Source organism: Melospiza georgiana, chromosome 2 (genome assembly GCF_028018845.1).
Source record: "Melospiza georgiana isolate bMelGeo1 chromosome 2, bMelGeo1.pri, whole genome shotgun sequence".
NCBI lineage: Eukaryota > Metazoa > Chordata > Aves > Passeriformes > Passerellidae > Melospiza > Melospiza georgiana.
The window spans coordinates 2,277,850-2,304,679 of NC_080431.1; the positions used below are offsets into that span (position 1 = coordinate 2,277,850).

Genomic DNA, 26,830 nt, shown 5'->3' on the forward strand with positions numbered 1-26,830 from the left:
ACTTGTCTAACTTAAAATATCATATAAAAATGACTTTTAAATGTTCCTGGTGCTTCTGTTGTGCCTGTTTGCCCTTTAACACACAGTCATATAGAGGGTAGCCTAGTAGTTTATAACTCTTTATTTACTATTTCCAAGTAACAGAAAAGTGAAACTTTACGTACCCTACCTAGAAATGTAGCATTTATTATTAGCAAAATGCAGTCTGTAGTCTTAACCATGTAGATATTCTGCTCTGTAACTGTAGTGTGTCACCAGTGTGCCTAAAAAGAGAATGTGTGGTGCTGAAAATGTGCTGTTAATTATGGGAACTTGGATGTCATGAACAGAGGTATCACCAAGATGGAGTTCTCTAGAGAACATTGAAGATGTCTTCACACCCATTTAATTGTCTTGATACCTGGACTTGGTTTTAGGTCTGTGTTTTCTAGATTTCATCATTCTGAGGACTGGAAGATGGCTAAGGACGATGATTCTGTTGAGCCTGTGTAATTTCTCTAACTATAGGAAGATCTGCATTCCTTGATAAAATATGCTTTCTTTGTTTAGGTAGTTAAAGCAAAACATCCTAGCAAGGATTTGATAGAGATCAAATTATCTATCTAGCTAATTTTGAGTTCAGAAGCTACCTTGGGTTTCTGTGTTCCCAGATTCCAGGAAATCAAGAAGCTTTTTTGTCTTGAGAAACTAATACAAGTTAGATGTGATAATGTTTACTTTGATACTAATATTTTTCCTTAACTACTAGGCTGTAGTAGGAGTAGTTGCTCAATCAAAACCATTGGGATTATGATAATGACATCCATTGTAGTACAGTGTGTTGGCAATGGCTGCTGACATTTTTCAAGTCTGTCCAGGAAATGATGGACAGGACTGTCCCCATAGGAAAGATGAAGTTCAACCCAAAAGATGGCATTTGTGTGAGCTCAGTGGGAATTGAATCCATGTTTGCTGATTCCAGCCCAAAAGCTGCATCTCCCTATTTCTTATTAGGAAATTATAAGTATAGCCTCCATGAATTAATGCTTTCTGATTGGGGGAGTCAGTCTTTGATGAAATGCATTTTCAATACTGTAATTAAAGCTCCTTTTGCTGTAGTAACATGTTGACTTTGCTTTTACCCAGCTGATCAAGTTTTGCATAATCCATTTTTGAAATTGCTGCTCAAAGCAAGATGTATCTCTTTTTGTTCTGGCAAATCAGATGTCAAAGATGAGTCCAGGAGGAAATTCTACTAGAGGCTTGAGTACTGTTTGATATCTAGATTTCAGGGAAATAATCTTGCCATCTCAGTACTTTAATTTATTCAGAATATAGAACTTGAGGATCTTTGGAAGAAAGTTCAGAGCCATTCTGTCTGTGCTGCTCAAGCAGATGTTTCATTCTTCACATGCTGAGCCTTAACAATTGTGTTCTCCACAAGAGCTCTGTAATACTTCATAGCTCATGGAAACTGCAGCAAAGGTTGTGAAGGCATGACTATGCTGTAGTCCAATCTTTGACGTAGTAGGAGCCAGGTTAAATGAACCTACAGAGTCTATTTTTTTCCCCAGGGAACATGTTAGTGTTTCCAGCACAGTAGAAATCATCTCACCTGATCTGGAATTGAGAGCCTTGCAGATCAAACAGAGATCTAGCTGCTAACACTACTAGCAAAGATATGGCAACAGAACAGATTAGAAAGCTGGAAATAGCAAATATTTGTGACAGCCTATGTGAACTCTTCTAGCTAAAACCATTAGCTGTCATCTTAGAGGAAGATGATCTTTAAGCAGCTTGGTCACAAAACTCAAATTTTCACTGATATCAAGAATAAACTCTAGATTCAGATGAACAAATTATTTTCCTGAAAATAAATCATCACGCAAGCTGTGCTTGGTCATACTAAATTTTTTGTGTGAAATAATGGCAAGAAATCAGTTTATTATACTTTGTATCAAAGTGTTGTTCTCTTCAGGAAGACAATATTTTGATCAAGCAGGCACAGATGGCCTTCCTTCACTGACAGATGATTTTTAAATGCTATTTTGGCTTTTCTCAGGTGATTTCTATGCAGTAAATTTAGTAAGTCAAAGAATTTTTACCACAGGTTTGATCAATCTTTTGGCAAAGCATGTTCACTACTTACTAAGAGCAGCAAAGTGTTTAGATCCAGCTAAGTTAGGGAGGGTTTAACCATCATTTCATGTTGCTGCTGGAGGCACACAGTGGTTTTGGTATTTTGTAGGTAGTTAAGAGGCTAGAATGCATGGTTGCCTCTGGTAAGGAGGTGCTGAGTTCTGTGATCTCTCAGTAACAATTTAAATTGTCCCAAAGTCAGAAATGGACTTAAAAAGGAGAAGCTATTGTATTGACATAGAAAAATAAAACTAAAGGACTAAAATACTGTTTCATGTCAGGGTCTAGGTAAATTGTGCATAACACCTTGTTCTTTAGCCATGCAGCTCTTCCTTCTACTTGCTGTTTTCTGCTCTCCTTTTTCAGCTCTTTCCTTGTGCCAGCCTAGCACTTGTCTGAACACACTGCAAGCCCCTTTAACCACTAATCTCTCAAGAGTAATTTGATTTTTCTCTCATTCTCTGGGATTAGTATTGAAATGGCTTGCTCTGAAATGATAGGAGGCAAAGCAGAGAATGAGATGGATTATTGAATTGTAACATATAACAGCAAAATTACTCAGTTCTTACTTCTGTACTTGAGGTTGAGGCTTCTAGTGAGTTGTGAAGAGTGGTTTAGTGCATGAAGACACTAATTTCAAACTTGTATATGATGTTTGCAAGTATGTAGAATTCAGATTTTCAGCTTGGTAAAGGCAGATGTGAGCAGTTTGTATCTTTAGGAAACCAGAAAGTTTAATTTTTGGTGTATGAGCTGCTTATAGGTGTCCCTTTTCAGTTTCCCCCATAAGCGTGATCTTTGTTTCAACTTTTGTTCTCTTGGGTTCTGATTGAAAGAAACCAGTCAAGGTCTCAGTGTCAAGCAGAATTCTAGAGCTGTCCTGAACTTAAAAGCGGAGTTGGTTTTGTCATAGGCTGTTCTGTCACTTCCCTTCTTTCAGGCTCTGAGCTCATTAAGAGAAGCTTAACCTCAAAAGGTTTGTCTGACACTGGAAATCAGCCAAATTTTCTCAGTAGCCAGGTTTGTTTTCTGAGGGAGGAGATTGCTGGAGTAGACAAGTGTCTTCCTTCAGAAAAGCAAAGTCGGTGGGTCCTGCTTTCATTGTAACACTGTGGTGGGATTTCTCCTGAGTCCTAACTAGAGCTGCCCCTGTGTGAGATCTTAGTGCTGGCAAATCTTGTGACTAAAAGTTAGCCCAGTTGCCTTCCTAGGTCTTTGAATTATAGTGCATAGAACTTTTATGCTGTGAACTTCAAGTAGCTCTATTTTATAGGCTAACATATATGTGCAGAGTTTAGCACTAATCTGTTCTTAGATTTCCTTTTCTCAGGCAGGAATGTTATTTAACTGCAGTTCATGGAGATGTAGGATAGCTGTAGAATTTGAAGTTTTGGTATGACTGCTCTGTAATAACTGGAGAACATCACTATTTCCTGGCACATCAGGAGCTTCCTATGCTGTTTCCACTTTTCACATTCAAAAGCTTCTTTTCCTAAGGACTCTTCATCCTTGTACTGGAAGTGACTTAATCCCAAGAGCACACAGATATTTGTTGCCTGTAGTGTTGAGGGCTAGGTGCTGTTCTATCTGATTTTATTGTGCACTTCTCTGAAACTGAGCTGAATACATGAATGTTTTGTTGAATATTTAATTGCTTGGTGATAGGAGATACCTTGAATGCTTTAACAAAGCAATTAAGTTGCTTTTTCCGTTGTGCACATCTTGGTGTTAATTAGGTTACTATTACACCCTCAAATATGATTTTAATCACAGAATATGCAAATAATTGTCTTAGTAATGTATTGTGCTTAGTGACAGTGTTCTAAAACTCAGTGTAATTGGAATATTTTATTCTCTACCTAATAGGGACCTGATCTTCATTTGGAGTAAACTGCAGCTCAAATCTAACCCATCCAAACAAGTTTTTGTGGACCACTGCTACCAGCTTCTAAGAATTGCTACAAATATCAGAGTCATTTTCCCTTTCATGAAAGTCATTAAGGATGAAGTAAGTTCTGTTTGTTTTTACTTCACGCACCATTCCTTTGGTAACCAGTTAAAATAAAGAGAAGTGATGTTCATGTTGTGTAATGACCACTTTTGGTGGAAAGTTAAAAAACAGGGGTTAGGGAAGGACATAATATTATTAAAATTTTGTCAGGTTCCAGAATGGGCTTCAATATTAAGGTTGCTTGTGTGGTTTTAAGATTTTTTTTTTTTTTTTACTGAATTCTGAGTTTTTCTGTTTCTGCAGCAAGTTTGAGGGCTAAGTCCATGGAATAAATGTGAATGATTGGTTGGGGATGTTTTTTTTTCAGGCTGACCTCTTAAGGAAATGGATCTGTGTAATTATATGTACCCTTCATCCTTGTTAAATTCTGAATCCTGTTACCCATTCAAATCAAAACTGGACAAAATTACTTAATATAAAATAAAGGGAAAAGCAGAATAATACAGAAGAATACCTGATTTTTGCTTCAGAAAACTGTGCTGTATTTCATGCTTCAGATCTCAGTCTTGTTCTGCCCCATCTGCAAAAGATGTCACGTGCAATGCTTTGCACACAGGCTGAGAGCTGTTTCCCAACAAACGTTACCATTGACCTCACTTAACAGCTCCTTCATATCTTTTACCCTAAATGAATTCTAAATTATTTTGTCAGATCTAAATGCAATAATTTGTTGCTGTTCAAGGGTATATATTCTAAAATGCATGTGGTGATATTAATAATTCTATTCGTGTCTGAATAGTCTTTTTTTAATAATCCCCTACTTATGGAGCAATGTCTGTATTTGTTAAAACCCAAATATAGGAGGTAATAATTATTTCTAAATTTCCTGTGCCACTTTTGGCTTTAATCTGATGCCTGTTGGGCAGAGTATTTCTGATCATTCCTTGGAGTTCCATGTGCAGGACAGGGCCCCCAGCTTCAAGTGTTGATTAGGAATTCTGCTCATTAGAAAGATGGGTCATCAGTTTTGGAAAATGAAGCCTTTTAGACTTTTTGGCTATGGGTTATGATTCTCCTGCTGGTTGTTCAAAACTGACCAATATTATCATGGTTTTCATGTAAAAAAAGCTAAAAAAGTTACAGTGGCCAAAATATAGAGGAACTGTCCAATTATATTGTGAAGCAGCCTAGGTAATGTAAAGGCTGGCAGAAGATACTGATAGATCAGCTGTGATCTCTTGCAGTTCTGGTTTATATCCCCAAATAATTGTCTTTAACTACAGAGCTGCATGGGGCAGAGCTGAAGTTTTGTAGCTTTACAGTTTTCAGTGCAAACCATTTTTGTATCTGTGTTGCTAGCTTTGTTGGAGCAATATTTAAAAATGTTCATGCCCTTGGGTGAAGTTCAGTAGCAGGATGCTTTCTGAACTCCTGTTCTGCAATAGGTGACTATTAATATGTGGGATGTTTGGGAATTGTTTATGTACACTGTGATTTCCTTCCTGCAGGTTGGTGAAGATGGCCTTCAGATCTGTGTTGAGATATGTGGGTGTGCCCTACAGCTGGACCTCCGTGAAGATCCCAACATGAAAAGTCTTATTTATAAAGCAATCGCTCATTTTCTGCCAAATGACTTGGAGATCCTCAGAATTTGTGCTCTCTCCATCTTTTTCCTGGAGCGCACCTTGGAATCTTACTACACTGTTGAGCATTTGTACAAATGTGCAGATGAAGAATACAATGAGTGCACTAGTTCTGTTCAGAACCGCGTGCGGTTCGAGCTGCTGCCCATCTTGAAGAAAGGATTGTTTTTTGATCCAGAGTTCTGGAATTTCTTGATGATCAAGCAGAATTGTTTAGCCTTGTTGGGGGATAAGGCCTTGGATGGCTTGAGTGAAAGTACACTGGAAAACTCTCCTGCAAACACAGAGAAAACAGCAGAGTACAGAGCTCTGGCTGAGGAACGTGGCTGTTTAACAGATGTCAGCAATGGGGAGCTTGACCCTGGAAATGGCTCTGGAGCCAGCTCCAAAGGGAATGCCAGAAAGAACCACCAGGCTCTTGAGGCATCCAGAACGTTGGATCAGACTGAACCGAGGCACCGCTGTGTGATCTGCAACAAGGAGTTCCTTGGGGATCACATAGTGAAACACGCACAAGCTCACCAAAAAAAGGGCAGCTTCTCCTGTGTGCTTTGCACCAGGAAGTTCAGGCAGAAAGGACTGATGCTGAAGCACTTGAGGAATCATGTCAGGAAGATAGAAAGGCAACATCTTGCTGCAGCTCTTGAGGCTGATCAGGAGGCTCCTGCTCTTCATGAAGTGCAATGTTCTAGTGTTCCTGTGTCTCTTGAAAATGGGAATTCTGAGGGTTCCAAAGATACTGAGCCAGAGGCTACAGCACCTGCAGTACCTCTGAGTTCTGATCAGGTCCAAGAGGAGGCTGAGAATGCAGAACAGGTTTTTGAGGCAGTGGAAAACCACCTAAGTGATCAGGATGATGCTACTGAAAACAGTAGTGACAGCTGTTTTAATAATGTTCCTGATGCTTTGAGTACAGAGAGCTTGCCTGAGGATGATGAGAGCTCCAGTAAAGAGTCACCCATTCTGCATAAAGTGAATGGAGTGTTTTGCCCTCAAAAGGATATTGATGCTTTGGATGAGGAAGGAACCTTTAAGTGCCCTGCTAATGGTTGTGCTAGAGTGTTTAAAAAAATAAGATTCCTCAACAAACATGCTAGAAAAACTCACCCAACTGATCTGAAGGTGCAGCAGCACATAATGAAATGGAATAAAGGAAAATGCCGCTTCTGCCAGAGGAAATTCGCTGATTCCCAACATTTTATAGACCACCTGAAGAGACATGTGTATCCAAATGTTTACTTTTGTTTACACTTTAATTGTAATCAGAGATTTAAGCTGTCAACTGAGCTTGCAGAACATACAAAAAGTCACAGTGTGTTTAAAGCCCAGTGCAATTTCTCAAACTGCTGTGAGCTATTTGAGGAGCTCCCTTTGCTGTATGAACACGAGGCTCAGCATTATTTAAATAAAACCCCAGAATGTGCAGAAGATGCAAGTGAAAAAGATTCTTCAGATGATCCTTCAGAACCTGGTAGTTACCAAGATGATGATGAATCTGTTAATGAAAAAGAAACTGTAGATTTACCAATTCCAACCTGGAAGTCAAGGAAAGATTCTGCAGAACCAAAGACATATATTCAAAGTGTGGAGAAGAAAGCAAATAATGTAATTCACAATGGAAATGAAAGTTCATCTGAGTGTAGTGCTCCAGTTTTAAGTTTGATAGACCAAAAGACACCTGTGTTACAGCCAAATCCTGAAAACTGTAGTGTTGTTAGTGACCAACTGGTCAATGGGCACAGTGACCCAGATCAGACATCATCCAAGGCAGCCCAGGTACCTTTGGACAGAGTAGCAGATGAAACAAGGACAGAAAATGGGTCAGTGTTACCAGTTTTACAGAATTGTCATGATGCACCACAAAATACTGCTCCTGCAGTCTCACAAGTACCTTCTAAACCAAATCAGACAACAGAGACTACTTCATATGGTGTCATCTTAACAAAACCCTACGTCAGACCATTGCCTCCCAGTTACCTTGATGAACGTTACATTAGCATGCCAAAACGGAGAAAAATTTTGGCTGATGAGGTAGATGCTTACTCTGAACAAGACAAAATTTGTAGCAAATCAACAGAAAGATTTAGATGTGGCAACTGCTTGACCATCTACTGTAATTCAGAAGCACTTGAGGCTCACCTTGCACAAAAGAAGTGTCAGACGCTCTTTGGATTCGATTCAGATGATGAAAGTAAGTCCTGCAGTCCTTCCATGCTGCTTTCTTTGGCAGTCAATCAGAAAATGCTCTCTGCAAACAGAAATAGATAAGACACACACTAACTAAATCACAGTACTCTGCTAAATTGTAAGTTAAAATTGGACATGCTGTTCAGAATAAGAAAGAGGTGGTGACAATTTGTAGTCAAACTAATGGAAAAGACTTCTGATAAAACAGAATGGGGTCATTCAATCAATCTGTCTTTCCTTCTGTGTTTGAAACTAAATATGGTGAAAAACATAAGCAGTCTTCTAGGTTAAGAAATTATTTATGTTCTGATCTTTTGTCTTTTACAGGTGCCTGATTCAATGTTGTGGAGAAAAGTATCAGATGAGGAGTGGTGTAAGGAAACACTACATGAAGCAGCGTCAGTTTGTTTCCTAGTTGGCCTTAATCATGAAGCAGTCTCAAATTCCTGTAGAAAAACATGACCTTGATAAAGACAAAGCACATTTTCTAGACAAAACTCACAATGGAGTGATAGGAGCTCTGCAGGTTTTGAGTCCAGAAAAGTTGCTACAAAACCCCCAAAGTACCAGTTATCAAAAAAAGCCATGTTCATTCCAAATGTATGATTGAAGCTTAATGGCACAGCTTTTCTAGCATGAAGTTGAAGGACAATGAGGCATAGAGGTGAGCAGGCAGAGGTGTTCATTGCCTTGTGGAAATCCAACCAGCCAGTTCTGAAAGCTGCTGTAGTTTGTGTGGTTAATGGCTATCTGTCCACACAGCTGAGAAGGAATCATTCAAGGAGGTATTACTTTCTTACCTTGTGGATAAATGCATAAAGAAACCATGCGTTCTTTTTTTTTTTTACTTTTTTTTATTCTGAGTATGTGAGTCCATTATCTGCTCAAAAGAATGGAGATTGTTTCATAAACTTCTACTCAGAATCCAAAGAGGAATGTGGAAGGAAATCTTGAGCTAGCTGGGATGCTGGAATAGTCAAAAACTTGAAATACAGAACAAGCAGGAGAAAGTGAGTTGATGTGCGGTTTTGTAAGACTTGCACACAGTTGAAATCAGATGCATGCAAGAGAAGCCCTTTGCAAGGCTGAGGTAAAAGTGGCTCCTGTAAAACATCTGCTGTAGGTGTGGGAAGACCAACACAAGTGATAGATTGTGTGGATATTAACAGCAGCTGATGGAAGCAAATCTGGAATGTTGGGAGGGCTAAGTTAAACTAATATTCTGCAAGCACAGGGGTCCCTCAGCTGTTGGTAGGACAGACGAGGACTTGAGAAGGCAAACAGAGGCAGAGCACATCAGGTTGGGGTGAACAGAAAGGTCAGGAAGAACCTGTTTCACATCTGTTATGTTGCTTAATGGTGATGGGCCACAACTCAGTACTGTCACTCATTATTCACTGTCAAGAAAGAAGAAAACAGGAGTCCTCTCAATCCCCAAGACATATTGCAATCCCATTTAGTAGCATCCCTTGAAAGGAGAGGCTTTCCCAGAGGCTGGTGAAGGAGTTACTTAAATGTTAAGCACTTTATTCACAATTCACTGTTCATAGGAACAATCACAATGTGAAGACAGGAAATAGGAGTTCTTCAATTCTATATGGAAAATTGAAATACAGAAGATTTTGAAACCAAAAGAGATGCCATTGTAATTTTTGGTCTTCCTACCCTAAGGCAGAGGTGTGGCAAAGATGCACATTGTCCAATTACTGTACAAATTGGTCCTTTAATTTGTCTCACACTGTCTTGCCACATTTTTTTTTTTTATTTGGGATCCTGTTCTATGGAAGTTTTAGTAGGATTTCAGGCAGGGGGAGGCACAGGGGTGAAAACTGATGTTCAGAGTCCTTCCAGAAATGCAGGACAGCACAGAGCAACTGTTTCTGCTCATGTGTCACTGAAGAGTTCATCACAGTGTGTGCAGGGCTTAAATCAACAGGTGGGTGAAAATTCATCAGTAAAAAATGAGGGGGGGGTGCATAAAGCCCTCTGTTGATTGTAGCAATGGCTCACTCTTGCAAACCCAAGGGTTTTCTCTGTAAGGTTGGCTATGGAGTAGTTCTGGAACAAACTCAGTAGTTCAGTAATGCCTCTGCTGATAATCCTCTGTGGAACTAAACAGATACTTGCATGCTTTCTTTCCCCTTCCTGCAAGGTAAAAAGAATGTGAATTCAAAATCATGCTCTTGAGCTCTAGGAGAGTTTTGCCTTAACTTTGAGTTGGTTTAATATAAAAGGTTCTAAAATTATGATCACAGATATGTGTGCATTACATGAATCCCAGTTATGGCCCACTTCCAGAGATTTGTATGATGTTTGAGGCACCAAAGAAATTTTTTTTTGCAGTTGCAAAAAACCTGATTTAAATGCATCATTCATTATATATACATATATACACACTATATATATATTTACATGTGTAAATACATTAAATTTTTTAAACCAAGTTAATGCTCCTTATCAGACAAATGCACTTTCACATTTTTTACTTAAGATACCAACTAATTTTTAAGGACCTGGGTACTGTGTTGAATGTTCCCAGGCTCCCCCTTCTTTGCTGGACATTGCTTAAATATATTTGGGAGAAAAAAAGGTTCATGTTAAAGTATTACAGTTCTGAAAATCTAAAAAGTGAGTCAACAAAAAAAATCGAAGACGTTTGTGGAAAATCTTTTTAATGTACCTTTTAATCTTTGGTGCTTTTTTGCCTTTTCCCTGGAGCTCCATATGTTTGAAGATGCTTTAAAAACATGATTGAGACTTGTATTATCTTTGTTTTAAGTGTGTAGATAAATGCATCTGTGTACATGCATAAACTGTGACCATAATTTTTTGTACCTGCATTAAAGTTATTTTTGTTCCAAGATGCTTTTCTGGGACACCACCATTTGTTTCTCTCATGTATTCAGTGTGTACACTCTGGAGAATAGGAAATATGAATTCTTACATATAGGTGAAGATGAGCATCATCTAACAATTATTCAGGAATCTGTTAAATTGACTTTAAGTAGCAACTGGGTGGTACTGTTTTAAAGTAATTATTTTCACTTCAAAAGACATTGCATTTTCTTTAAGCTACTCTGATACCTGTTGGTATTCTCAGAAAGTTGCAGTATTAAGCAACTTTAATCAGAGGCAAAAAGATACTTGGATCATGTGTGGAATAATTCTCCATGCTTTTTAAGGGTTTTTTTTTATTTTGAGTATTACCCCATACCAAGCCTGCAACTTCTAAGGCTGAAAACAGGTTACAGGTCTTGAAAGTTGTAGGTTTTTTGGCTTTTTCCCCTGATATTTAACCTTGTGTGATATAATTGGAAATCCTCGAAGATGTAACACTTTGATTTAATAAATCCTGATGGAAGCCTCCAGCTACCCTAAAGCTGCCTGAAGTTGTCTATGAGCTTAGGAGCCTTGTTGGATCAAAGTTGGTGCATTTAATGACATTCCTTCTGTTGGATTTGGGCGTTCTTTTTGAGAGTGTCTCCTCTAACCCCATCATGTTTCACTGGAAAGGTCATGGAATTTCTCATTTCAAAAAGCTGCCGCTTGGTGTAGGCACCTTTCACAAAAAGAAAAAAGGAATACTGAAAGTAGGTTGCAAGTGGTCATATCTGTGGGACACGGTCACTGGTACTTTGGTTATTTAGCCATATTCATAAAAATTATATGAATTGTATAGTTTGGATAATTTATAACATTAAACTTTGTGATTTTAATATCACATGGAAGGTTCAGCTGTACTCATTTCTTTTATTGTTTAACACCAGTGCTATGGACAAAAGACCCAAAGGGGGTAGTGTTACTATTTTCTTAATTTATTTGGTACTGTATAACACCTTTCTGATTAAATGCAGTGTATGCATTTGGGACTCTTAATTTGTAAAAGCTGTTACAGGTTCAGCAAGAAAGGAAATTTGTGCTTCCTTGTTGAATGTTAAATTATTTTACTTTGCATTTTATATAAGAGTACAAATTAAAACTGAGCCATCAAACTGCAATAAATCTACAGTAGTGTTTCATTTTAAAGACCTTTTTTACTGTACATAGATTTGTTCAATAAAACATTGTCTTTGTTGTTGATAGAAACTGATCTTGTCTTTTGGAGAATCACTCTGGAAATGCTGCTGTCATGTTTAGAGCTGCTGTGTTATGTTTGGTATCTGATGGTTGAGTGGCACCTGTGTGAAGATGCCAGGTCCTGATGTTCCAGGTGTGTGCATATTTGGGTTTGAACAGACCAAGCTTCAAAATGGGGACAGCAGTTAATTCCTAGGGCTCAAAATCCAAATTTGGGGCCACAGAGAAGTCAGGGTGCCACTGTTTTAAGATAGTTCTGCTTCTGGTTGGTGGTCAAGTTCAGACAGCAAGACAGTGTAACTGCTGTTTTGTTTTGCTTCAGACAGTTCACCACTGCCACCTGAAATTACTGGATAATTTAGATTTATTATTCACAGCCCTGTAAATTCCTAGGTTTTTTTGACTGCAGCTTTTTGACTGTGTTTTGGAAAATTTTGGATGGTGACTTTTGTGTGTGTGTAACTTCAAACTTACCTTTGTTTTCTACTGTGGATAATTTTGACAAGGTCCTTGCCTGAGGAAGGTAAGTGTAAGGGATCTCAGGTACATTTTGCCAGCAAAAATATTTATCAAAATGGCAATGTGTACATAAACTATTTAATAAATATTTTGTTAAATATGTTAACACCAAATAGAAACTGCTTTGTTCCTCCTCAGATGGACAGAAGGGAGAAAATACAGTGACAGTCCTTGTAGTAACTCCTTGAACTACGACAGCAGTTTATTGTTACAAGAGTACTGTTCGCCTTTTGGTTTATATAGGCTAATAATTTTCCTGTTTCTTCCCCTTTGGGAATGCCAGTTCCTGCTCAATGCTCAAGTCAATTAAAAGTTGGAATAAAAACTCTAAATGGAATTTTGAGTTATGAGAAGGAGAGAAAAAAAGGAAACCTACTTCTGAGATTATCACTTTTCCACCCCATTGCCTCCAAAGGGGGAAGATTTAAAAAGTAAGATAAAATGTGAATATATTATAAATAATCCTGCTGACAGGGCTGGTGTTGGTTTAGAGCAGGAAAGGAACTGTGGGGAGACATTAGTCCTGAATATTGAAAAGTGTCTCTAATCTCTGATGCCAGTGTACTTTTCCTCTCTAAGGATTAATGGGTATGTGACTATGCTGAGGAAACCTCTCCCTGCCTTCCCCCTCCCATCCCCTGATTTCTTACTGAAAGCAGAGCAAAGATCTCAATCTAATTTTTAAAATGGTATCTTGAGGTTGGTTTGTTTTTTTTTTTGTTTCCCTGAATTCCAGAAGATTTGGATAGGCATTACTCCTTGAAGGTTGCAAATCTAAATAAGGGTTTACTGAAACATAAGCAAAATGAAGCGAAGGTAATTTATATTTCTCAGATGAGTTGTCTAATTTGTAGTTTGCAGGATTGATACTAATCAAGAATATTAAATCATTGTGCACATGAAGGGAAGTTTGGCGCAGCAGACAATAAGCATTATTCTGTTAAAGCTTTCCAGATGCTTCCAGATTGAGTTTTTATCTGAATGCTGAATTTAAAATTCATGGGCCAGTTTTGTTTGGCTGTTTCTGGCTGACGTGGAATTCATTGCTGCAGCTCAAGAGAACAGCTCTTATTCAGCTGAATATGTGTTGCTTTTCCTTCTGATCAACCTGGGACATCTGCATGGGCTTTTTTTAGATCTCAGAGGAAATAGTCATCTAAAATTCAGGGATATAAGGAATGTCCTCTGTTCCCAGCAGTGTTCTGTTGTAGGTTTACCAGATCTTGGGGGCAGGTGTTCCTTACTACAGCTCTGAACAGAGCCCACCAAAATGATGAGTTCAGTTGTTTGTGTAAAAGCATCATCAGTAATTCAAACGTAGTTATTTTGTGTCTTTACAGGATCTGTGTGTTCCTAGGTTTGAAATCACAGACAGCTTTAGCACAAAAAGGTGATCTCCTTACACATTTCTGTTAAAGCATGGTGTGGAGCAGAGTGTTGGCTTTTTCTGCCACAGAGAGGTCAAGCACTCTGCACCTCTATTTTTCTCAGCGTGTAGCTTATGATGTTTAGTTCAGTGGAAGCTTCTACTGTCTTTTACTCCCTCTTTTGTCTATCTTTCCTCTTTTATGAAGCGTGTATCACTGGTTGTCTGCCCCTGACAGAGAAAACAGTGCCAAGTGGAGGAGAGTAACACAAGGTTGAGAGCTTGCATTTATTTAGTAACAAAAAGCATCTTTAGCTTATAGGACTGGTTTTCCTTAAACAGATGCTGTGCCATGCTGTCCTGGGGCCATGCATCACTTGGGCACATGCAGTTCTTGCCTCAGGCACAAGCGGATTGGACTCTGGCTTAGTCCAGGTGAGGTGACCAGTGGTAGGAATCATAGGATGACATCAGAGAATATCCTGATCTGGATGGGACACCCAGGGAGTCCAACTCCTGGCCCTGCACGGGACCCTGAGAGCCACACCCTGTGCTACGAGCACCCTTGTGCTGTTGTTTGAGCTCTGCCAGGCTGGTGCTGGGGAGAAGAACCTTTTTCTAATACCCAGCCTCAACCTTCCCTGACACTTCAGGTCACTCTCACCGCAGAGAGGTCAGTGTCTGTCCCTCCTCTTCCCTTCAGGAGGGAAGAGTCTTCCTCTTGTCCAGCTGAAGAGACCAAGCCCTCCTCATACAGCTTCTCCTCAAGGCCCTTCCCCATGGACGCTCTGTAATGGCTTTAGAACCGCGGTGCCCAGAGGTGCCCCAGGACTGGAGGCAAGGCTGTCCCAGCCCAGAGCAGAGCAGGACAATCCCCTGGCTGTCCCCAGGACAATCGCCTCCCTGTCCAAGCTGTCCCCAGCACAGGGATGTTGCCCCTGGCTCCAGGGCCGGCTCCCATCCACTGTACCCAAACATCCCTTTCTATGCTGCTGCTCTCCGGCATCTCCCCAGAGCTCAGCACGGCATCGGGGCGAGCTGGAAGGGAAGGACAGACTCAGATCTAAACTCTCCATACGTTTAACACTCACAATCTGTACATTTCAGCCCGCCTCCAGCCGCTGTGCGCCCCCCGGGCCGTTTCTCCGAGCGGAACCTCGGTGCCGGCCGCGCTTTCCGGCGGGCGCTCGGCGCTGCACGAGGCGCAGCCATGGCGGGCCCGGGGCTGAGCGAGCGGGAGCGGGCGGGGTGCCGGGACCTGCTGGAGCTCCTGCACACCGAGGAGCTGCTGGCGCTCACCGACACCGTCACCAACCGCCTGGTGCACCCGGAGAGCCGCCAAGGTGCGCGGGCAGCGCCGGCACCGCCGGCCCGGGGCGTTCCGAGCGGGGCCGGGCCCTGCGTTCGCATCCCCGGGCCCGGCGGCTGCGGCTGCCCCGGGGCGCGCAGGGCTCGGGGTCGCTGCCGGGAGCGGTCTCCTGCACGGCCCGGCAGCTCCGGGGGGCGGCTGCTCGGAGCTTGGGGCTGGTCAGGCCGAGGAGGTTGCGGTGGCGACGGGGTCGTAGCCAACGTTCAGCTCGGCGAGCATGTCTGTCCTGTCAGACCCCTGCAGTGAGCTGCGAGCGCGGCTGGGCCCTTAGTGCTTAGAAGTATTGAAAGCTCCAGAGTCTCTCGCTGGTGGCGTCAGTCACATTTGCTTTCAGGTTTTGAAAGGGTGAAATACAAATCTCTGTTGAACTTACTTTTTTTGCAGGACAGTTCCAGCTGTGACCATCCTCCATTGCTTTGTTGAGATTTGTTTCCTAAGAATTAATTTTTTATGTGAGTTACCTGCAGCCACTGGGTTTGTTGGGTTTTTGCCCAGTGGCCTCAGGTGTGTATATATATATACACACACACCTGATGAGTATGTATGTGTAATATATATGTGCTTGTACTCAGCCTTGAGTATATTTCATGTGATGTAACTAAAACATGTAAGATTTGCCCAATACATTTCTTTGAAAGGTCTTTTGCCTGTAGGTTTTGGGGTTTTTTTTTTTTCCTCTTACCTTTTTTTTCCCTACTTTTTGCAGTGGTTGTAAGTTAAATGAAAAGATTTTTGTGTTTTGCTTTAGCTATTTCTTTCTGGTTAGATTTAGAGTTTTTATACATCCCCTGTTAAGTGCTAGCCTCAGTTCGGGTGGGAACTGTCTGCTATAACTGCTTTAAAGCGAATTTAAGTTTTATCATGTTTCCTCCTTCTGCCACAGAGCCTTGTAGCTGAATTTTGTTTATTGTTGCTATTCAATGCATTGTTGTGCTAGGATGCATATTCTTATGAACATGAGAGTTGTAATCCCATTAGTGTGGAAGTAAAACAGATTTAGTTTCATTTCCAACAGGCTTCAAGAAGGAGGAAGGAGGTGGAGCTTCATTTTCTCAAACTACTGTGCATTGCTGAAATAGTCACTGGAATTCCTGTCCAAGAAGCATATTTGCAAGCTTTTGGGTGTATTCTTTGTCTGATATGATGAGGCCAGATTTCAGTTTACAAACTTTTGTCTTCGTGTCCTGCCCCCTTGTCTTGTGCTGTGTTTGGAGCTCAGGAGTTTAAGAAATAGCTTAGGTTTGGGGTTTTATTGTGAAAGAAGATAACTCTAACTTCAATTTCTTTCTTTGCAGAGGCCATTCATGCCATTCTGGTGTACAGCCAAAACGTGGAGGAGCTTCTGAGGCGCAGGAAAGTCTACAGAGAAATCATCTTCAAGTATTTGGCGGCGCAGGGAGTCTCGGTGCCTCCCTCCTCGGAGAAACACGTCCTGATCGAGCGAGTGAGGCAGCTCTGGAGCGGGCAGCTCCCGGCTCGAGCCCCGGAGCCAGGGCACAGGAAACCTGCGCAGGTGAGTGCTGCTGCTGCTGGAAACCCTCCGGCTGCTCAGCGCTGCCTCCACGGGGTGAGCAGTGCAAATGTGGCCCTGAGCCTGTAGGAAGGTGCCAAACCTTTTTAACTCTTGGTTGGTTTGGTGTTAGTTGGGTTTGGTTGGGTTTTAAATTACAGCGTATGAAGATGCCTGTTCTGTTTTCCCCAGTGTTTGAGCTCTAATGTGCGGGGTCTTTTCCATGCTTTTTAGTTTTTAGATTGTCTTATAGACTAAAATAGAAGTTATTCACAAGTAGTTTTGTGAGTTGAGGGGCAACTGAAAACAGTAAGAATGGCACAGAAATCCTGCAAGGGCCTTTGGGGTTTTACTGAGTTTATATATTGATTAAATGTGCTGTTTCCAGCAGTGACAGGTCAGTGCCATTTGTTTTCCTGTTTTTCCAAACAACTGAACTCATAGTTATGGTGAGCTCTCTTCAGAGCTGTAGCAAGGAATGCCTGCCCCCAAGATCTGGAAAACCTACAACAGAACACTGGTGGGAACAGAGGACACATTCCTTACCCCTGTATTTTAGATGATTATTTCCTCTTTGAGATCTAAAAAATGTCCATGCAGATGTCCCTTGATCAGAAGGAAAAGCAACAAACATTCAGCTGAGTAAGAGCTGTTCTCTTGAGCTGCAGCAATGAATTCCATGTGAGGCAGAAAGAGCTGAACAAAATTTGCCCATGAATTTGTAACACTTAATACAGTGTAAGGAAATGTATTTTGGTGTTAATAGCTTGTTTGGAAGTAAAAATTTTTGCCAGTTAGCAAATCCTCATGGTGTAATGAACTTGAAGAAGTTAATTTGTGGTTCTAGTTGGCCCCCTTGCTGTTGTTCAGAGCCCTCATGGGCAGCAGCCCCACCTTCTGGGCTGTGAGAGCTCTGTCCCTGTTAAGAACCTCTTGCACTGAGCTTTCACTCAGGGATTAACTGATGACAGTTAGCATTTAGCTGTGAATTGTTTCCAAAACAATTTTCTGTGTGCATAATTAGAGAAAAAAGGTTTCTCTTAACAAAATTCTGTGGTTAATGGTACATAAATGAAATACTTGAAACACATTCATAAATTTAAAAGAAAGTCAGTTGAGTTATTTATCACATCTTTCTTTGCATTCTCGTCTCTTCACCACTTTGAAGAAATGGGAAGCCCTAAGCCATGTAACAGAATTGGAAATTAATTTCATCTTGTAGTGAAGAAAATACTGCATTTCTGTACAGAATTCTCTAGACTTAATTGCTTAGTGCTTAAAACACAATTTAATACTTACCAGACTGTGTTAGCAAACTTGATATTTGATTTATTTCTAAAAAATGTCTTGCTGTCAAGTCATAAATACTGAGAAGACCTACCAAGTAACTGTGCATTTAGTTCCAAAAAATGTCAATTTACATCCTTTCCTTGCTCTTTTTCAGTAGAACCAGGATTTTCCTCTTTGTAAAGAGCCCAAGACAGTGAAGCACTTTCTGGGTGTAATTCCAAGAACCTGTCCTGGTTCTCTACATTAGATAATCATGTTGGTAAAAATAAATGAGATTTTACTTTGGTATTTCTCTTCAGGCACTCTCTTAAAAGGTTTAATATAAGTATGTGCATGATCTGATGTTTTTCTAAATGATAATCTTGCTGAACAGTTCTAAGGAAAAAATTTGCTTGACTGCAGAGTCATGGAAGTGGACAGAAGTCACCACAAGATGACATTGTTGGTCTGGGAGGAGAATTCTGCCAGTGGTACTTTGAACTCCTGAACTCTCAGCACCCTTTGGGAGTAAAATCTGAAGCAACATGGGGACCACAGCACTTTTGGGAGGATGCCAAACTGAAGTTCTGTTACAACACTTTGGAAAAAAACGTGGAACAATATGTGGGTGCAGACATGGTGAGCCTGCGCCTGCTGTCGTTGGTTAAAGAAGAATGTCTCCTCTTCAACCCAAATTTGCATTCCAGTGGCCTGAAATGTGCCATGTCCCCTCATGGATTGGTGCTGGTGGCAGTGGCTGGCACAGTTCACAGAGACAACACTTGTTTGGGTATCTTTGAGCAAATCTTTGGGCTCATCAGCTGCCCCATGAGGAATAACACCTGGAAGATAAAACTGGTGAACCTTAAAATAGTAGGGCAGAACGCTCTGGAGCCTGGGATGCAAATGGAACCACCTTCCATAAAATATGAGTCCAACCAACTGAGAGAGTTCTATGATGGGAATGAACTGACTGTGTTTGAACCTCAGAAGTTCTGAGCCTTTTGTCACAGCTGGCTGAGGGGCTGGGTTGTTGCTGCCATGCAGTTTCTCTTCTCTGAGTAAGATTTGCTGAGTGGCAGGCTGAGATACAGGGTATTAACACAAGTGATGCTTGTAGGCACTTTCTAAGAGCTAACAAATATTTCATGGGTATTCCTTCAGGTTTTGCACTGTCATTAGAGTGGAGTTTGGTTATTTGTGGTTGCATTTAAATATGGATTGGCAGCCATGTGTAATGAGGGGTTCACAAACTGCCCATTCCCTTCAGGACACCATTTGACACTCTCACCTGAGCTGTAGCAGGAAGTCATTGCATCTGGCTGTGGAAATCTGGGAGGGCTAAGTGTTTAAATGGGCATCTGAGTCCCAGGAAAACCAATAGAAAACCCAAAACAAAACACTGTGAATGGAGGCAGCTGCTGTGGATGTTCTAAATGTGTTTTAATGGGACAGTGCAGGGAACTTGGCATTGTTGGAGTCTTTTTTTTAGCTTCTTTGCACTGATTGCTTCCTGTCCTTTTACCTTATGGTTCCAGTTTTGTCTTGAACACACAGAATGTTTTCTGTCTGTGTCCCCAAGCAGACAGGCTTGAGATGGATACCCATTTCTAGCACTGACTGGGTTGGATCAAGAACTTGATTTCAAAACTTGCAGCAACACTGTATGAACCAAATGCTCTGATAGTTATTTTGTATGTAATTACAAGAGAGTTTTTAATGTAATAGTTTTGATTTTTGTATGTTTTCTCAAAATAAGTATTTTGTTTACTCTGAGCTGTTTTATTACAGGTACTGAAAGTCCATTTGTTACCACTGGATGGTTACAGTGATAGGTCACACTAAGAAAAGTTATCCATTTACTACTTAATAATAGGAAATTATTAAATTATTGCCAGTGTAAAACTTGATTTTTTTTTTTGCTGTGTTTATTTATAGGGGATTAGAGGTGAAGTGAGGTGAAAACTTCTTTTTCTGCATCTTGTTTGATTGTTTGAGAATTTTGTTTTAATTTTCTGTCTTCACTGTTTAAAGTTCTGACAACATAAACATTCCCCATAACTTTAGCAGAAGCAGAAGAACTGTTCCCAGGTGTGTGTTGGTGAAGTATGGCTGGGTGAGAGGAAACAAGAAGGTTCAGGTATGCACAGAACTGATCTTTGTGAACAGTCTGAATCTTGCTTTCTTCTTAAATTAATTTCTTTTCTAAGCAAAAGTTGAGATACTGTGTTGGGATGTTCTTTCTCAATAAACAACTGAGTTGTGGCTTCTAATTTTTCTATTGTTTAGAATAAATATCCTTACTTAGAGTTCCAAATTGAATTTTCAACACATTGACACAGACAGAATGTTTTAAGAGTAGAAGAACATTGTGTGGCAAAGGTTTTGGCTTAACCTTGACTTTAAGGGAAAGGTTAGGACTTGTTTAAATGGAGCTGGACAAGTTTCAAAAACCTGAAATTTTTACAGGAGTGATTTCAACCCTCTTTTTAGAAGCTGCTGTTCAGAGCTGAAGGAATTAATTGTTGATTTACCATTGGAAGCACTGGACATTTTAGTTGTATTTAGGAGGTTGAAAAAATGAAGTAAAATTTCTTCATAATTGTTGTCATCCATTTTCCTCTGTTTCTTACCACAACAAATATTTTCAATAACAGTTTCTTATGTCTATCACTACCACTGAAGCTGCAATGCTAAATTTGTGCTTTCTAGATCTCTGTCTGGTAAATAATTTGATAAAAAGCAAAATTCTGATTTGCAGCAAAGTACATGGAACTTTCTGAACGTTAAGCAATGGAAATCGTGTCCCTCTGTGCTTCCTTTGGATGCTCCCCATGAAATGAAGGTTTTAAGTGTATTCGGGAGTTTGTAAAAGGTGTCAAATAATCTTCATCTCTTTAATTTTTTATTCTGCTGGGGTTTTTCCTGTTATAATTGTCTTTATTATGACAGGAAACCTTTTATGTTCCCTTGTCACAAGATGCTTCTTGCTTGCTCTTTTCTTGCAATGCATTATCTGTCTCAGTAGCTTGTTCCTTTTCCCCTAAAAGCTGGATAAGGGTGAACTCTGCAGGGTGATAAAATTCTGTAAAAGGAGAAAAAACAGGTCTCCAGTAAAGATACCAAAAGCCACAGCATTTTGCTTTTAGGTCTTGCAGTGTACTTCAGCTTACAAAGCACTTTGAAGATGTACTGCAGCTTGAAAGTTTCTTTACGTTTTTAAGGGCACAAAGTAGAAATCTAAAGCTAAATGTGGGTGTAACTGCAGGAGTGATGAGTGCTGTGACCATCCCTGCTGCCTGCAGGAAATCCAGAGGTTTGCTGGAGTCTCAGCAGGTGACAGGAGTGGCCTCTGGGTGACATCTGGTGGCAGATTCATCACTTGCCCGGAGCTGCAGTCCTGAGGAGACTGTGCAGAGCAGGCTGCTTTATCCCACTCCTTGCTGGCAACAAAATGCCCTGAAATTGCCAGGTTCCCCCTTGCCTTGATCTAAAGGAAAGCTTGAAGGAAATCCCTCAGCAGAATGAAAGCTAAGAAACCTCTTATATTTCTGGGATAAACTTAAAGAAATGACAAAAATACAAGATTTATTGGCTTGTTGCCAGTAGTAGTTCCCTTACAGAAACTCTTTAGAGACCTGGGTTGGAACAAAGCAGAGATTTTTGTGGAAGTGGTGTTTGTGCAGAGAGGCATCTGCTGGAAGGAGCAGGGGATGTGTAGTTCCTGCACAGCTACCTCTTCTTTCCCCTCTGAGTGCATCAATTGCAAGGGAAATAACATCATGTTGTACATAAATCACTCGTTTTATAACCAGTAAAAGCCTGAGCTGCTCATCTAGATGAGATTTGGGTGCTTTGCCAGCGTTTTCCCACTTAAGACTGTTGAAAGGAAATGGTGATTTTTAATAACTTGACTTTGATTTTTAATAACCTGACTGTGATTTAATGAAACAGGCTCATCTTTGTTATCTGAGCTTTCTTTCTGCTCAGCTACCGAAGTCTCTTGTCCCAGATAATGAACAGGAGCAGCTTTCAGGTAAGGAATGAAGAATAATCTGGGGATCTTGATCTTCCACCAGGACAGATGGCAGCACGTCCTTTGCTGTAAGAACTGTGGGATTGAGTAAAACTAGCAGGTGCCACATCCACATCTTGTTGGACGCTTTCAGGGCTGGTGATTCCATCACTTCCCTGAGCAGCCTGTTCCAAAGCCTGACCACCCTTGCAGTGAGGAAATTCTTCATAATATCTAGTCTAAGGCTCCCCTGGGACAACTTGAGACTATTTCCTCTCCTTCTGTCTTGTTCCCTGGGAAAAGAGAACCTCACTGCACCCTCCTTTAAGATAGCTGTAGAGTGATAATGTCCCCTGAGCCTTCTGGCTAAACAGCTGGTCCACATCAGACTTGTGCTCCAGACCCTTCCCCAGCTCTTGTTTCCTTCTCTGGACACACCTCTCCCCCTCAATGTCTTCCTTCTTTTTCAGGAATCTGTAGAAAATCTCTGTAAGTGTCCTCTGAAGCAGCCTGCATAACTCCAAGTGTGCTGTTTGAATACCATGTTATAACTCCAAAACACCAAACCAAATGTTTTGATTTTTCTTCTTGGCAAATTGCAGAACCTCCCAGGCACAAGGAAAAACATGTTCTTGGGTTCTGTCTTGACAAGCTCTCACAGTCCTTACTGAAAAGGCTCTTCTAGATACCCCTGGTTGTCACTGGGTCGTTTGGGTTGTGTGGATGAGTGTTGCATTCTGCTGTCCTAGTGTGAACCCTTTACAGTGCCCCGAGTGCTTCTGCTGCAGGAAACATTTCAGTGCCAGTCAGGAGGCTGCTTCTGAGGAAAATGCTGTGTTTGCTGCCACACCCAGCATCCTTGTCACCTGATTTACATTTCAGAGCGTTCTCCCTGGAATTCCCTTGGGACAGAATGGACCAGGGAGCTCCTGCAGCTCCGTGGCCAGGCTGCCCTGCTCTCTGTGAGGCACTCAGGCTGCAGGACCACCCTGGAGCTGGCTGGCAGCAAAGCCCCAACACATGTAGAGATGCTGTGCTGGCAGCATCTCAGCAACAGCTGTTTCATGCTCCTGTTGCACAGCACTGTTTGCTAATGTAAACACAGCTTAAGGGTGATGAAAATGGTAATATGGCCTCCTTAGGATGAAATTAAATTAGTTTTCATCCTAATGCTTTCTTAAAATGTGTGTATATATATGTACATACATATTTTTAACAAGTCTTTCACTCACTTTCTAGCATTTCCCTTGCAGGATTTATATTTCAAATGGAGTAGTTGTCAGCTCCTCTTTAACAGCAATAAGCATAAGACATCATGTCAGTACTTGTTCATCTATTCCTTTTTCTCAGTTCATTAGTGTTATTTATTGCCTGGCTGGATTTTGAGTATTAATGAATTCTCCTCAAAGTTTGCATTTTTTATTGAAATAAATCGATCCATTTAATATCTTTTCAGTAATTATGTGTTTGGATATATTTGCACAGTGCCCCAGCTCTAACAAGATTAGTGGCAGGAAAATCCCATCCTGCAGATTAGTGTGATTTATTGAGTTGAACTTTAGGATTTTCCTCTGGTGCTTCATTATGAAGGTTTATTACAGAAAAACACTTTGTCTTCAATTACTTGCTGGCTGATGTGCATCTGAAAGGCTCAGATGAGCAGACTTTTTTTTTTCTCTGAAATTAGAAACATCATCTTATGAGACACAAATTCTTTAAGTGCTGCCATTAGAAATACATCTCATGACACTAAAAGTATCTCAGTATTTTCAGTTTACAATGTCACATCTGTGGCATCCCGATAGGGCCCAAACCATGAGCTCCCAGCCATGTCTCCTGCATCTTCCAGGGGGTTGCCAGTGCCTTGCAGCTGCCCCTCTCTGGAAACATGGCTGGGCTGGGGTGCTGTGAGTCTCCTGGCTGCCTGCAGACTCATTTCTACATTAAAATTTGTGTTGGTGACAGAAACTGCTAAACATCTGAGTGCTAACCATGGCACAGATGACTTTGCAGCTACTGTAATAATCATAAAAGTCTCATTCCAGCTGTCTCCAGCAGCTGCTTTCCCCAGATATAAGGCAAGGACTCTGCTGGAGGCAGGAGGGCATCACACAATTTACTTGGAGCTGAGTGAGGGATTAACAGCAAGGATAAAGCTTTCAGAGCAACAGAAGGGCAAATTCTTCCCCAGGTGAGCTGAATTTCAGTGCTGGTTGGTCTTCCATGTTATTGACCCAGACTGGGATTGTGTTGTGGATCTGCCAGGTATTGAAGGAGCCTGGTTTGTCACTGCCAAGGCAGCTCCTGCTTCAGCCCAGGATGCCACCCCTTTACAGCTGTCTGGGAAGCATGAGCAGTGGCAGTGGTGACAATAAAACCATTGGATCATAAAATGAACATGTTAGAAACATTCTAATTCAAACACTGTTCATTGTTTTTGCATCTGGGAGAAAACCACCCACAAGAAATTATGCACTGTGGGTGCAAACTCTGTGTTTGCCCTGAAACTTTTACATATGGAACAGAGGGCTTGGATTCCAACCTAAAAAAGTTGGATGCTTCCAGGCTATAGCTGACAAACTTTGGCAGCAGGCTGACACTGCTAAGCATGATGGATAGGGTTTTTTTTAAAGCCTGCTATGGAAATGATCTGGCTGTGGGCTCCTTGGGGAGAAGCTGGTGTGTGGATGTGGTCCTGTGACACAAGGAGACAGCTCTGCAGCCCTTTGGAAAAGACCACCCACCCTGTCCTCCTCACGACCTGGGAAGAGGTAAAAGTGTCTACTTATCCTAGAATGGGACTTGAGACTGCACATGTGGGAAGCTGCTGAGCACAAGTGTCCTGCCTCCTGCTTTCATGATGTCAGCTGTGATTTCTCATGTCTTGGGAGCCATAAGGATTCTATAAATGTGTAAGTTTAATTAGTAACCATGCCATGTTTTAGTTGCATGGAGTTACCTGGCACAGTTCCTTTGTCTAATTCACTTGGAGTGCCCTAAATCTGGACTTTTCATCAGAAGCTATGTGTTCTACCTCCCTGTGTGCTTCCCCTGGCCTCCTGCATGCTGGGCAGGGCTGGAGAGAATCAGAGGTTTTGTATTTCCATATCTGCTCGCAGTAACTAGAGCGTTACAAATTAGGGAATGGGCTTAAAATTAGCTTTACTTCTTTTATCTTTTAGCTTTCACCCTTTTCACTTTGAAATTCTGAGCTCCTCACTTCACTTCCAGATGCCTTCTGCTCTCAGTGTCCCCACAAGATAGTAACACATGTTGGAAAATCCCTGACATTTTCAGTGTGCCAAAGGAAAACTATGCTGCTGGAAGGTGGTTCCCCTTCTCCCAGTCCCAGTGGTTGCTTAAACAAAAAAGTTTAATCAAAACACCTTCAATGTCTATTTTTAACCTGGGAAATCCTGGGTCTACTGTCTGTAGATAAGCTTTTTGTAGTATTCTGGTTTTTAAACAGAAGTAAAAATGAGCCAGAAAAGTATGGCTACAGATCCCAGGTCAAAAGTGAAGGGCTGCTGGACTGGATTTTTACTTGTAACTACTTTCTTTGTGATGTCATTTGATCTCTGCAGGTAAAAGTTGTCTGATGAATTGTGTACTCCTGAATGGTATTCAGGATGTTTTAATTCCAAATCTTGTATTCTTTGAATGTATGTGGCCTGTGTGCTTTTCTATGTCTTCTGTCTTGTCTCTCTCTCTCTCTCTGTCTTCCTCTTCCCCCTTCTTGGAGCATTTTGAGTAACTTAACATCAAATAGACTTGAAGTTTGCTAAGTTGAATGGGCTAAGTTAATGCTCTGAGAAGTGTTTTATATAGACTGGATGTTGTGGTAAACCCTTTGTCAAACTCCCTTGGTTTTTCTAAAGTGCCAGTAAAGCTGTTCTGGCCTCTTGAGAGAATATCTTGTCAGTATTTTCTCAACTACCAAGTGCACACTAGGAAATACCCTGAAGGAACAATTGGTTGAATATTGCAAGCTCATTAGGATCCTTCTTTCCTTCTTTTTCTTTTGTCTTTTTTTTCCCCCATTTTAAATCTTGTGTGTATGCCAAAACCTGAGGTGAGTAGAAGGAGAAGGAAGTTGTCTCTTGGAGCAGTGCTGGGGATTGCTGCCTTGCTTGTGGCAAATGTTACACCTGTATGCATTTGTTCTCCTATTTAATGCACAGACAGAAGTGTTCCTTTTCCTTCTCAGCTGAAATAACATTTCTTGTGCCGTCCCCAAAGAGTTACAAAACTTTGGGGGCTCTGACAGCACCATTAGCTCTGTATTTCCTTGAAGGAAGGCTTTGGGATGGAACAAGAAGCTCTGTTCCTGTTCCTGAGCAGAAAAAGGGATGTTTTCTGTTTGCACCCAAGGCAGGCTGCTTGTTCAGTGTGTTGGTCACTCTGAACGTCCTGAAGGAAACACAGTGGCAGAATAATTGTGATGGGGCCAGTGACCCACCTGAGGGCGAGGAAATGTTCCCTCTGCTCTGAGCCCTGGGGAAATGCAGGGGCCAGGGAGTTTGGGCTGCACATGAGGAGAACATGCAATCATATGAAAAACTCCAGCAAGCACTTGGGACCTTGATTTTGAGAAATTAGGGAAAAGAATATTTTCCAGCTCTTCCCTCCCTGTGGCTTTTTTAATATTTTTGAATTGACATGTGAGCCAAGGTTTGAAATCCATAACATGTGGGGGAAGAGTGGAAGGATTTTTTTCTTCTTTTTTTCCTTCTTTTTTCACTTTTTTTAAACTTTGTTTTGTGTTAGGACATTGTACAGTCTGCAGAGACACAACTCAGACCTGGT

The 26,830-nt window shown here is 41.1% G+C and overlaps 2 protein-coding genes across 2 annotated transcripts in view; both read left to right on the top strand.

Moving 5' to 3' along the window:
- ZNF654 (zinc finger protein 654) overlaps nucleotides 1–11,985 on the top strand; it is a 30,045-nt gene extending 18,060 nt beyond the window's left edge. The window contains exons 7-9 of the mRNA XM_058018608.1: nucleotides 3,985–4,126; nucleotides 5,578–7,903; nucleotides 8,227–11,985. Of these exons, the coding sequence (XP_057874591.1) occupies nucleotides 3,985–4,126; nucleotides 5,578–7,903; nucleotides 8,227–8,234 (2,476 nt within the window). The 3' untranslated portion in view covers nucleotides 8,235–11,985. The remainder of the gene's footprint in view (nucleotides 1–3,984; nucleotides 4,127–5,577; nucleotides 7,904–8,226) is intronic.
- Nucleotides 11,986–15,071: 3,086 nt separating this feature from the next.
- C2H3orf38 (chromosome 2 C3orf38 homolog) lies at nucleotides 15,072–19,919 on the top strand. Its single transcript, XM_058045448.1, has 3 exons — nucleotides 15,072–15,204; nucleotides 16,526–16,743; nucleotides 18,433–19,919. Exons 1-3 carry the CDS (start codon nucleotides 15,072–15,074, stop codon nucleotides 19,006–19,008), a joined length of 927 nt encoding a protein of 308 aa, XP_057901431.1. The 3' UTR covers nucleotides 19,009–19,919.
- The last annotated feature ends 6,911 nt before the right edge of the window (nucleotides 19,920–26,830 follow it).

Excerpts from the sequence above, each read along its gene's own strand:
- C2H3orf38 (XM_058045448.1), top strand. The coding sequence starts at position 15,072 with ATGGCGGGCCCGGGGCTGAGCGAGCGGGAGCGGGCGGGGTGCCGGGAC. Across the intron at positions 15,205-16,525 it reads GCACCCGGAGAGCCGCCAAG|AGGCCATTCATGCCATTCTG; the intron begins GTGCGCGGGCAG and ends CTTTCTTTGCAG. Across the intron at positions 16,744-18,432 it reads GGCACAGGAAACCTGCGCAG|AGTCATGGAAGTGGACAGAA; the intron begins GTGAGTGCTGCT and ends GCTTGACTGCAG.